This window comes from Gastrolobium bilobum, unplaced genomic scaffold, assembly GCF_033153095.1.
Source record: "Gastrolobium bilobum isolate Gb01-03AN ecotype WA unplaced genomic scaffold, APGP_CSIRO_Gbil_v1 utg177452, whole genome shotgun sequence".
NCBI lineage: Eukaryota > Viridiplantae > Streptophyta > Magnoliopsida > Fabales > Fabaceae > Gastrolobium > Gastrolobium bilobum.
Genome location: NW_026898642.1, coordinates 44336 through 57047, shown reverse-complemented (window position 1 = coordinate 57047; position 12712 = coordinate 44336). Strand labels below are relative to the sequence as shown.

Below are 12712 nucleotides of genomic sequence, written 5' to 3'. Positions count from 1 at the left end.
CATTCTTGAGCAATAAACCCCATTGTAAAGGAAAATAGTTGTTTTCAGTATGATATTTATAGTTCCTTTCCCTGTGTAATGACACTTTATTGTGATGAGTAGTGACTTACTCCGCTTACATTCTTTGAATAGTTTGAGTTATAAATATCAAGGCTTATTTAGATTATTGACAATAACCAGGTCTTTCTGCAATCTGATGTAGAGGCTGTAGCAATAAGGATGAAGGAACGATTCTTGAGATATGGGAAGGGTAAGCTTTTGATTTGGAGCATTGCCAAATTGCGTGGCTTGAGGAAAACCCATTTGGAGTTAGGTCAGATTGGGAAAAACATGTTCTAGAGCGTGGGGCCCCGATGTACAGGATGATGTTTTCTAAATCATATGATGATATGAGTGAAGTTTCAGTTGCAAATGATGTAATTCTGAAAGCTGGCTAGTCCATTAAACCTCCAAAGTGTTACTGTTTTTGCAGAATCTATCACACAACCAATGGTTTCTCCATGATTTAGGTAATATGAACATTACACAATACAGATATCTTTATGAAAACTATCTTTTATGGTATTGATCAATTAATTCATCTGAAGTATTCATCCTGCTAGCATTGTAGGGTTGGACATCCTTACAATTTGGGGGATGGAGTGCAGAATTGTTGTTGATGTGCAGAGCCAAAAATATTCAATAAGTGATTCCAAAGTCATTGTGCATGCAAATGTGCATATGATTCCTAATGTTCTAAGATATCCCCTCCAAGAATGCATGTAGAAGCCAACCAATGAAATTAAAGCTGTAGGTCAGAGAGATGTCCGAAGTTAATGTTGTGTATATTTGCAATGAAATTATATAAGGCCTAGAAAATCATAATTTTTATATGAAGTGTAAATTTGTGATTTATTTTACAATTAAAATTATATATTTTTTGTTCCGTTGTCTTTTTAAGCTACGACTCGTCTAAGCTCATCAAAGTTCCTAGTTGATCAAAGTTCCTAGTTGTGATGTATGTAAAACACCGAAACAGAAAATAAGACTTATAACTCACTAGACCCAATAATGCATCCTATCATAAAAAATACCATTCATTTTAATCTTAATAAATGTTAAATTAACATGTAAATATGTTGACTCAACAGTAAACTTTTTTATGCTCTGTAATATAAATTACAAATATATCAAAATAATAATTCACTGAATTAACTAATAATTAGAAAATGGTAACAGTAATATCACGTGAATACCATAACATCTGATGTCAAAACAACTCCAATAACATCAACGGCACTGCACTAAAAGCCGGAACAACAATTCATCCAAAAAAAAAAAAAGCCGGAACAACAATCTTAAAATCCACAATTCACGCTAACAATCCATAAATACATAATTTATTAAAATATTAACATATGTGAGCAATAGTTCATATTGTTTCCACATATCGCAACTTGTTTGATTTTTATTTTTTTTTAATTTTTTTTTGAATTTCAAAATGATTTACCGAAACTCAACAAAACACTATTCGTGCAACAGTTTCATAATCAAATCATCTTGTATTCACGGGACATTAACACTAAACAAAAGTGAAATGATTCATAAGTTCCAACAATACCAGAAGTAAGGATGTTCATGGGTCGAATCGAATTGAATTTTTTGAAAAATCGATCTGAATTGGTTTAAACGGTTTGGTTCGATAATGATTCGGTTCGAAACTAGTTCGGTTCGGGTCGACCCTATTTTTAAAAATAAAATAAAAATAAAATTTAAAAATAAAGTTATAAAAATCAATTTGATTCGATTCGAAAACGGTTCGGTTCGTCTCTTAAACTGGTTCTAAAAATCGGTTCGGTTCATGAACTGGTTCTTTAACAATTGGTTCGGTTCTTAAACTGATTTTTAAAAACCAGTTAGTTTAAGTACAGTTCGATTCGATTCATGGTTCAATTCAGTTTTTTAGTTATTTTTTTTTTTTATAACAAGTTTTTTTTTTTTTTTTTAGTTATTTTACACACCACTAAAAGTGAGTTTCACGGAAACTGAAACCGAAACACAGTTGTCTCCTTTCAAAATGAAACCAATTAACCAGTTTCACGCTTCACGACAAAATAAAGCAACTGATAGTTTCAGGAATGTGTTTAATAAAGCATTTCATGAATATAAAACACAGAATCGTAATCATAAAATTCCAAATGTGTTTAATTCGCTGATTTCAAAAAAATCAAAAAAATGAAAACTCACAAGAAAAAATAAAAACTCACAAAATCATCGAAAATATGAATCAGCAAGTGAGAATCAACTTCTAAATTAGCACAAGTCACCAGTAGTTCTCACATAACAAAAATTCCAACCACAAAAAGCATTGTTTCTCTAAAAACAAGATGTGAAACGTATACGGAACCAAAACAAATCCATCTCGTATAATACTAATAATAATATTGCACTGCACAGAAACTTTAATAATTGTCTCACGAATATTGAAACTTTTAAAATTGTGAAACTAAACCAGGCACTTTTCACGCTTCATCAAAGGTTGAAACAAAATTCACATAAACTAAGATATGAATAAGACAATATCATATATGAAATAAATAACAAATAATTCAGCAAAGCGAGAGCACTGAATCAATATAAAAAGTTATTTCACGGCACCGAGATGTGAAACCGTAACACAAAATTGAAATCCATCATAGTGAAATTCTGTATGAGAGCAACCCATAATAAAATTAAGATCACTTAATCATCACAATATTTCTCCTACGATCGATGCCTATGTCAATGAAAAAATCATCACACGTAGAACAAATAATCCTAAGGTCATTAATTCGGTCTAGCGAAAAAAAGGTTCATAAAATAATACAAATAATATTCGCGGAAATGATATATATATAGACTTTTTGACCCTTTTGCCCCTCATTAAATAATTAATAACCAATTTTTCCCTCACTCAGAACTATCCACCAAACAGTCCCTCTTTAATCGATTAACATGAAGATTTAATCGATTAAATGGTTAAAATTCAGAAATTGCATTGACCCCAAATTTAATCGATTAAAAATCCCCCTTAATCGATTAAATTTTGGGATGTTTAATTGATTAAAAGAATTATTTAATCAATTAAACTGCGACAGAAATGTTTTTAAACCCCCCCCCCCCATTTCGCAGAGGGGTTTATTGAAACCCTAGTCGATTAAACCCCTCTCCCAAACCCCAAATCGGACGTCCTCCAGAAGAACAACCCAAAACCCTCCCCCAGGTGTGTGGATTGCACCATAAAAATGCTCTAATTCATGAAACATAAAGGCTAGGTAAGGTTTTTTAACTTGCATTATGTTTTATGTTTTGTTTTTTTTTTTTTTCTGTACACAAGTTATTTTCATTGCGTGTTTTGTCTCTGTTTTATGGTAGAACGTTGTACCTCTTGAGTTTTTCATATTGATTCGTGAAGATAAACTTTAGGGATTTGGAGATTTTTGCCCTTTTCATGATTTTGCATTTTTTTTAAAGCACTAAGAGCATAATCATAGTGGTCAGAATTAGAGAGTTGAGGTCTAAAATAGGACTAAAATATTGTTGTCCATTTATTTTGTATGGTTGTGAGTGCAAAGATTTACCTTTCTTGTCTTATGTTTCCACTTTCATTGTAGGTATTCTGTAAAAATGGCGGGCCGCAGAAGAGCAAGCAATGCCGAAGGTGAGAGACGCACCAAACAACGACAAGATCTGCCTTCTTCGTCAAGGCCACAAGACGAAGAGCCTAATACTGTCGACCTCCCATTTGGATACCTGTTTGAGGATGACCCTTCGATTTACGCTGCATTTATACGTGACCATTTGAGCCGGCCCTTATGTCCTCCAAAATCATTGGATAAAGCATTTTTTATGGCGGAGGACTAACCAGCGCAATTAATAATCATTGGATAAAGTAATTAATAATCAAGCTCTTGTCAAATCACAACTTTTACATTAAGTAATAATACTGAGGACTAACCAGCGCAATCAATGGAAAGCAATTAATGGTTTTGATGTAAAAATATCACTCTCACTCTGATCCCTGGTCTCTTATCTCTCATCTGATCAACAGTAGTACGGATATCTCTCCTATTCCCCAAATAAAATAACACAAATCATTTTTTTTGTTTTTTATTTTTTTATGGGAGGGTTAAACTTTAATCTTATTAAGAAATTTTCCAAATCCATATTTTTATTTATTTTCTTCTCTTTAAAACTAAAGTCTCAGCCTGCTCACAATCTTCCTTCAAGTGACCCACGTATCAATTCCTCTTGTATCACACACTAAGACAATTTTAGTGATACTGACCGAACTGAAACTGAGCTTCTAAGATGCAGTTACAACAAACTTAACACTACAAACACAAGAATCCAGATACAATGAATCATAGAGTACAAACAAATACATGACACGTACACTATTAATGAGGATTTAAGAAAAAATAAAGGTATGGTATGGAGGGGAAGTTACCTTATCCTCAGCAGCAAGTAAAGGAAGCTGCCATCAGAAATGCCTCTGTTCAATGTCTTGGTCGCTGAAACAAAACACAAAAATGGTAAATAAAACCTCTTTTATACATTCTTCTTTTTAAAAGCAGAGGCAAAGTAGTAATAATAATACCTTCATTAGCACACAAGTGTAGTCTTACCAAAATACCATCCTTACCGCAAAATCTTCGTAGCTCCAAATGTTACATCACATGCTCTGTCACTGCAATGCTGTGTACACTCTACAAAGAAAATAAGGCTAATCTGTATTTAATCAAAAAGAAAGATAAAATTCCTATTCTGAAAATCATCACTAAACTTAAAACAACTATTAACCTCTTTTATAATGCATGCTTGTTTTTAAAAGCAGAGGCGAAAGTAGTGATAATAATACCTTCCTTCGTCAGCACCCTTTTTGAGTTGAGCTGCTTGTAGTTGGCAGATTGTTGAACAAGATCTTAAACAGTATTGTTATTGTGAGTTGTGCATCGGCCTAAGGTAACCATTTTTGTTGATTGAAAGAAAGAAAGAAAGAAAGCATGAAGAAAACTTGAAGAAGAACATTCAAGTCAGATTCAATGAATCGTTTAGAAGGAAGAGATGTTAACGAAAATGTAATCATTTTTGTTGGGGAGTCGTTGATTTGATTGAACGGAGAGAAGAGAAGAGAAGAGAAGGGGGCTAGGCTAGGGTTTTTCGTGGAGAAGAGAAGAAAGAGAAGAACGAATGAGAGTGTGTTATTAAATCCCTTCCCGCCCAATTTTAGATGAAAATTCTTTGAAAATTGTAACATTGTTTGTATCTGAGACTGAGAATGATATGTTATGTTTCGGAAGTGAAGTGGACAGATACACTTTTAATTTATGACCTTATTATGGCTTATGCATTGCAGGGCCACACTACACTACATTTAATACCATTTTTAGCGGTTTTGGACCCAATTCATCTTTAATTATAATATTTGCGGTGAAATTATACATTATCTATTAAAAAGTGCGCGCGTGGTAAAGTGTCCAAAGCGCAAAAATGATAAATGTTATTATTATTAATTGATAAATATATGACATGTTACGTGTCAACTCATAAATATAACATTTGATTCACATTTTCATGGTTAATAATATTTTTTAGAAAAAAGTGTTTGTCCTTTTAAATGACACAATTTATGTCATTTCACTCTCACAAAGAAATGAGATCCACACCTTCATATTTTTTTGTCCACTCTCTTTTCCTCTTTTATTTATCTCTTTCTCTCTCTTAAAATGACACAAATTTACCTCCTTTAAAATGATAGACAGTTTTTCCATATTTTTAATGGAGGTGTTATATATGTTGTGTTGGGTAATTGTTTTGTTATTATTATTAATTGATAAATGTAACAATTAGTATCCAAATTATTTGTGTTATGTGAATAAGCATAATAAGCAAGTCATGTTAATGTTAAAAATATATTGATTTGAGGTTGACAAATTATTTATGCTTTTTCAACATGCAAAGATGAACATATCATATGATTGTAGTAGATTGTGACAAGATTCTTCATTCGTATACTATTGGAATTGAGTATATTCACGTAAACCTTGGAATAAATATCATCCCATGACCTCATTTCTATAATTCCCACTAAAACTATTTAATTTTTTATTATAGCTTTAAAAAATTAAAATTTATTTAAAATTATGGATTAACTTTACCCTTTTTATTTTCCTCTTCATTATGTGCTCCAAACCTTTGTGTAGTGTTTGGATCAACTTGCACAAGCTCAGATTAATCTACTTTCATGGTTGTTACTGGTTATATATTACAATTTGGGTTCGTGGCAGAAAAATTTATGCTCTATATAAAAAAAAGGAATTAGTCTTGTATAAATACATAGGGGAAAAAATTAAAATATTGTTTTTTAATAAATAAATACGAATAAGTTGTTGTTTTGAACCTTGTAAGAACCCGCACCGTTAATTAAGGAAATGGATTTAAATAATTATGAGATAAATGATATAATTCTATAATTGACTTTAATAATTATGAGAAGACTTAAATAATTATAGAAAGTAATTATTATTGTTGAAAGTTGCCTTTCTGACGAAAAATGCAGATACCGACTCTGCTCCACGGTATAAATGCGTACCGATGAAGTATCCCAGAAAATTATGAAAAGTGTGTATATATTACTAGAATAATATATAGGACTATCATAACAAGTTTCAGGTCAAAATAATGAGATTTGGCGTCAGGACTGATATCGGCTACGTAAAAGCGCGTACCGACAAAGTGCTGCAAAAAATAAAATAAAAATATGACAAATCCTAGAAAAATGGCTAGGTTCAGAATCTAAAGTTTGAGATTAAAATGCTAAGCGTAACTATTATTGTTAATATTGTGTGATTAATTTATTGCACCTTTAAATAGACTTTGGGCCCAAAACCCTAGGCCATAATTTCTTTCCTACGTGAGGCTCTTGCTGCTGACTGCCTTCAGCCTCTTCTCCTCTATTTGTCACCTTCATTCCTCCTTAGAAAAACTTCAAGGAACCACATTTCTACTTTGTTTCTTCACCTAAACACTATCACTGGGTGTGAGTTATCATTGTGTGGGTGAGAGGCTGTTGTGTGCTGAGTCACTACAAGAAAATGTGTTTTTCGCGACCGACGTTTCACGACGGTTAGGGGCAAACCGTCGCAGAATACAATATGACGACGGTTATGATGACGTTTGACTCCACCGTAGTTGAATATTATAATTCTACGACGGTTATTCTGAGGCGGTTGGTAACCGCCTCTAAATATATATTTCAAGGTCGGTTTGAACCGACGCAGAATACTTAATTTCACGACATTTTGAAACTGACGTGGAATAAAGAGATTCACGACCGTTTATGGCATTCTGCGACGGTTTGGGGAAATGTGAAAAATATTTAAACATAATTGTGGATAACGGGATTTGAACACGGTATACATTGTAAGAATTAAATAACAACAACCACTGTGCCATTAAATTCTTTGTGATAGGCTATTATTAATAATATATATCACACACTTTTGTTTAAATTCTAATCAGTATAGTTAGGATATGTATGTATCGGCTATTTAAAATTCGGAAATCTATTATATTTTCTGTTATTTATCGTAAGATATATGATTATGATATATGAACAAAATTGGATACCTATATAAATGCGCGCACATTATTAATTCTATTCTCAAGCATTGGTCCTAATTCAATAATATATATCCATTCGATCAAAAATGAATCAACAAAATCGTCATTTTTATAGCATCTAATTTTTGATTTTTACTAATCTATATAAATATAATTTTTTTTATATCTATTTGAATTGATTCATAATCAAATTTAAATATCCATTTTTTTAAATGATGGTTACATAAGTGCTATACTTGCCCTAATATATGGGCTATCAATTGGAATGATGAAAACTTAATTCATGGAACATTGACTAATGTGCCATGTTTTTGGCATTTATATACCAAACTACCACACAAATAGTAAAATTTACCGCCACGCATTGAACTTTGCTACGACTGGACTGAGTTTGCTATCAGGATAGAGAACTTGGTGCGCTATGTGGCACAATCATGTTGCCCGATCAGAATTGATGTCACAATCAAAAAAAGAAAACAGAGGAAAAGGGCTATTTAATTAATGTACCAATCATAATTAATGTAACAATCACCAATTGATTTTTTCAATAGTACATTAATTGTGATTGATGATTGGTACATTAATTGTTTGTGATACCATTCTTTATAAATTCAAAAAAAATTGTGAGGGATAAAATATGCCAAATGAGGTGTCATTGCGTAGATTTTGGAAATTTAAGTGAAATAAAATAAAAAATTATCTGTTTTGGATATCCAAATCAAAAGTTATGATCTTCCGCAGTGATTGCTCATTGGTACATTAATTGTGATTGAAACAACCAAAAGTTAATCCCATTGGTACACAAATTGTGATTGGTGATTAGTACATTAATCAATTATAAAATTTCAATACACGTATTAGAAAAGAGCATACATTAATTAGTGGCTCAAATATTTCCCATAATTATCAAATTCTTTGTTCAGCAAAAAAAGACAAATATATGGATGAGGTTGGTGGTTTTTTCACTCTTTTGCCCCTTAATAGATATTTTACAATAAGGGGCAAAATGGTTATTAAATAATTAATGATGGGCAAAAAGGTGAAAAAACCTGAGTTGATATTGCCGGCTAATGTATCAATCACAATCAATTTTGATCATAATTAATGCACCAATTACAATCAATTTTGATTGGTACATTAATTGTGGTTGGTACATTAATTGTGATTAATACATTAAATTTAACAAAATATTTTCAAAATATATTTTTTATTTAAATATAATATATTTGAATTATATATCTTTTGATGTTTTTTGTTTCTTAACTAATAATAATTGGTATTTCATATGTAAATATAAAATACAAATGAATTATTTTCCTTAGAAAAACTTTAAAATTCTTTCTTTTAAAAAATAAAACCTATTCTTTGTTTGAAATAAATACTATAAAAGGGATAAAAAGTAATTTTAATAAAGTCATTATAATTAAAATGCACTAAAAATGATTTTTAAATGAATAAAATAAAACACAGTTGATTCTATTTTTCTTTACACAGTTGATGTCAGCATTAATGAGCATGAAAAATGGATCATGATGGATGTTGGAAAGAAATGGAAAGATAACCGAGCAAGGTTGTGGGGCATGTTTCAAAGGAGTGGCTTGACCTTTGAACAAGGTGTTGAGCGTTGCCCAAATGGTATTCCAAGAGAACAGTGGGCTTCTTTTTTGCAATACAAAATGGATGACGAAACAAAGGTAACTTCATATGTTAATGATAATAAAAATGAAAATATAAAACTCATTACTAATTTTTTTTTGGCATACTACAGAAAATTGCTGAAAAGAATATTGCAAATAGGGGTAAACAATCAATCCCACATACTTTAGGAACGAAATCAATTGCTAGAAGAAGAAGAGAAATGGTACAATTCTAATTTATTATAATTCATGTGTATTATGTCATCATTCTTTTTGTCTTCATATGACATTTGCTACTTTTCTTGTAATCATTTTTAGGAAATTCAGTTGGGTCACCCTATCACTAGAGCACAAATGTACGCTGAATCACACAAAAAGAAGGATGGTACACTTGTCAATGAAGAGGCTAGACACAAAAATGTAAGTCTAAACACCTTTTTTACTTGGATTATTATTCATGATATGTTAGTATGTAATTGAATGAGCTATGCAAATATTTGTAGGAACAATTATTAGCTGCTCAAAATGATGGAAGGACTGCGGAAGAAGCTTATGTCCATGTTTTCGGGAAAGAGCATCCAGGACGTGTACGGGGAATGGGATTTGGTGTCTGTCCTTCCCAAGTTCTTGGTTCCAGTTTTGTTGGTTCTAGCTCAACAGCCTCACCAAATGAAATTAAGGAGTTGAAATCTGAGATTGAATCACTAAAGGAAACAGTTGCAAACTTGGTTCGAAGCTTTGGAGGCCAAATGCCGTCTAATCTTGCACCTAATGAACCTCATCAGGTATTTAATATTTTATAACCCAATGATAGTTATATTAAGTTATATAACTCACTGTCTTATATCTAACTTGTAGTTGTAGTAAAGCCTAATTTGATTGTTTGACTAGTATCTTTGGTATCACAAAAAGAGTGATACCTTATTCTATTGTGAAACCTATAATTCTATTTGTGTAAAGCCTTGGTTTTTTTTCACTAAAATGTTGTCTTTATTTGTCATTTGTAGACTCCAAATTTGGAATCCCCCATCGGTAATAGAAGGTCTTCATCAGCCAGCTATGACCCAAATATTCACAGACCATCCACACATGGACAAAATGAAGGATTAGTAACTCCACTTGATGATGACCTTTTCATGGATGACATTTGAATTCTGGATGTTTTCTAGACTTTAGGATGATGTTTTGTTGGACTTTTTTGTGATCTTTACTATCAGTTTAGATTAAAATACTTTTGGATTATATACTGTGATCTTTACTTTTAGTTTAGATTACAATTTTTTTGGATGACATTCTATAAGACTTTTTGTGATCTTTACTTTGGTTTAGGTTACAGTACTTTGGGATGATATTTTGACATTTTTATAAAAGATCCTTTTTTGTTAACAATTTTAATTAATTATATTTGGATGACATAAATTGATGTTTAATTGCTAACAATAACACTAAGATATATGTGAATAAATTCAGTATGATATTAATAGTATATATGTAAAAAATCAACTATTCTTCATTAAATTAATTTCAAAAATAAAAGTAATAAAATAATATTTGAATAAATTCAGTATGATACTAATATTATATATGTCGAAAATCAACTATTCTTCATTAAATTAATTTCAAAAATAAAATTAATAAAATAATATTTACCAGAAAAATTATAAAAATAATAATAAATCAATATTATTTACATTAATATAATTACAATTTTCGAAATATTTAATATATAAAAGTTTATTTAATATTTTGTAAAATTACTATATTTTTTGAAATAATATTTTAGTAAAATAATAAATATAATAATAAGATTATAATAAATCACTATTATTCAAATTAAAATAATTGAATTTTCCACATTTTAATATATAAAAATTTATTTCAAATTACTAATATTTAATTAAAATAATAAATATATTAATAAATCGCTATTATTCAAATTAAAAAATTTTAAATTTTCTAAAATTTAGAATTTTTTTGAAATAATATTTAAATAAAATAATAATAAATCACTATTATTCAAATTAAAATAATTTGGATTTTCAAAATTTTAATAATTAAAATTTATTTAAAAAATAATAATTTTAAATTAGAGGCGGTTTGCAACCGTCGCGAAATACGTCTTGCAGAGAAACTTGATCAGTGGTATGTAGCGGTCATACCCGCCTTTCAAACCGTCGTTGTATACCTCTCTGCGGTTATTCCAGCGGTTGATTCCAACCGTCGTGGATATCCTGCCGACGCTTATTTTCACGACGGTTGTATAACCGCTGCCCAACGATTTTGGAGGCGGTTTGAACCGACGCAGAAAGACAATCTAACCGCCACGAAATACATTTATTCTTGTAGTGAGTGCTGTGGCTGTGAGTGGTGGTTTGTGGGCACAGTTGGTGGTCATCTTTGGGGAGAGCCATTTCCTTGTCTTTGGAGGCTTCAAGAAGTCATTTTTATGTTGAAAGGTCCAAGCTTGTAAGCCAAATTCGTGGCTTGACATAGTCAGAACCATTGTGTTGTGTAGAGGACTCCTAATCTGTCTCATTTTCAGAGTTTTGAGTACTTGAGGTATACCATGATCACCTCTTTGTTATTTTCTTGGTTTAAGCTTGTTTAATCATTTAAAAAGTGAAACTTGGACTATTTGAGTTAAGGACTGAGATTCTAAGTTCATAATATGTTAATGAACATCTGTTTCGGGAGTCATTGGACTCCTAATCGCATTTGAACACTTAAAAATGGAATTATGCAATGAACAGCTCGAGTTTCTGCATTATGTCTGATAAGTATTCGAATACTTTTCATGCAGTATTCGAATACTTATCCTTTGGTAGTCGAATACTCCTTGAAGGAGTATTGGGATACTTTTCTGGGAAGAAAAGTATTCGGATACCATAGTGTAGTATTCGAATACTGAGTAGTATTCGAATACTGTTGGGAAAGTATTTGAATACCATGTAGTATTCGAATACTTAAGTGAAAGTAGTCAAATACTTTCTGGAAAATTGGAGTATTCGAATACTCATCGAGGAGTATTCGAATACCTCCTGCAGAATCAGCCTAAAATCGCTTAGAATGAGATGGAAAGCTTTGATCACTCAAGGGAACCTTGAACATTGAATAATATTGATTATTTATGTTATAAATAGACTGTGAGAGTGCTGTTTGGTGACCTTGAGCTTGTGTGGACTATTGGCTTGGATAGTTAGCTTGCAATGTAAGCTTTCGTGTCCTCGGTTTAGCCATTGTTGGTTCCACCATACCCCATGGGGGAATGGTTTATATGCATGATGTGTTTTCATGTATTCATTTGAAATGTTGTTGAGTTGTTATGTGCAAGGGCCTTATAATATGCATGTGTTGTTCCATCTAGACGGTAAGCCTGAGTATGTGGCGTCATACAATACTGTGATTCTGTGGGTGGGTGCAAGTGGCGTCTT

General features: G+C 31.4%; 1 protein-coding gene across 1 annotated transcript; it reads left to right on the top strand.

The window, feature by feature from the left end:
* The first annotated feature begins 9176 nt into the window (after positions 1-9176).
* Positions 9177-10432, top strand: LOC133317965 (uncharacterized). The gene is made up of 5 exons (XM_061519878.1): positions 9177-9338; positions 9413-9505; positions 9600-9701; positions 9785-10066; positions 10289-10432. Exons 1-5 carry the CDS (start codon positions 9177-9179, stop codon positions 10430-10432), a joined length of 783 nt encoding a protein of 260 aa, XP_061375862.1.
* Positions 10433-12712: the final 2280 nt, after the last annotated feature.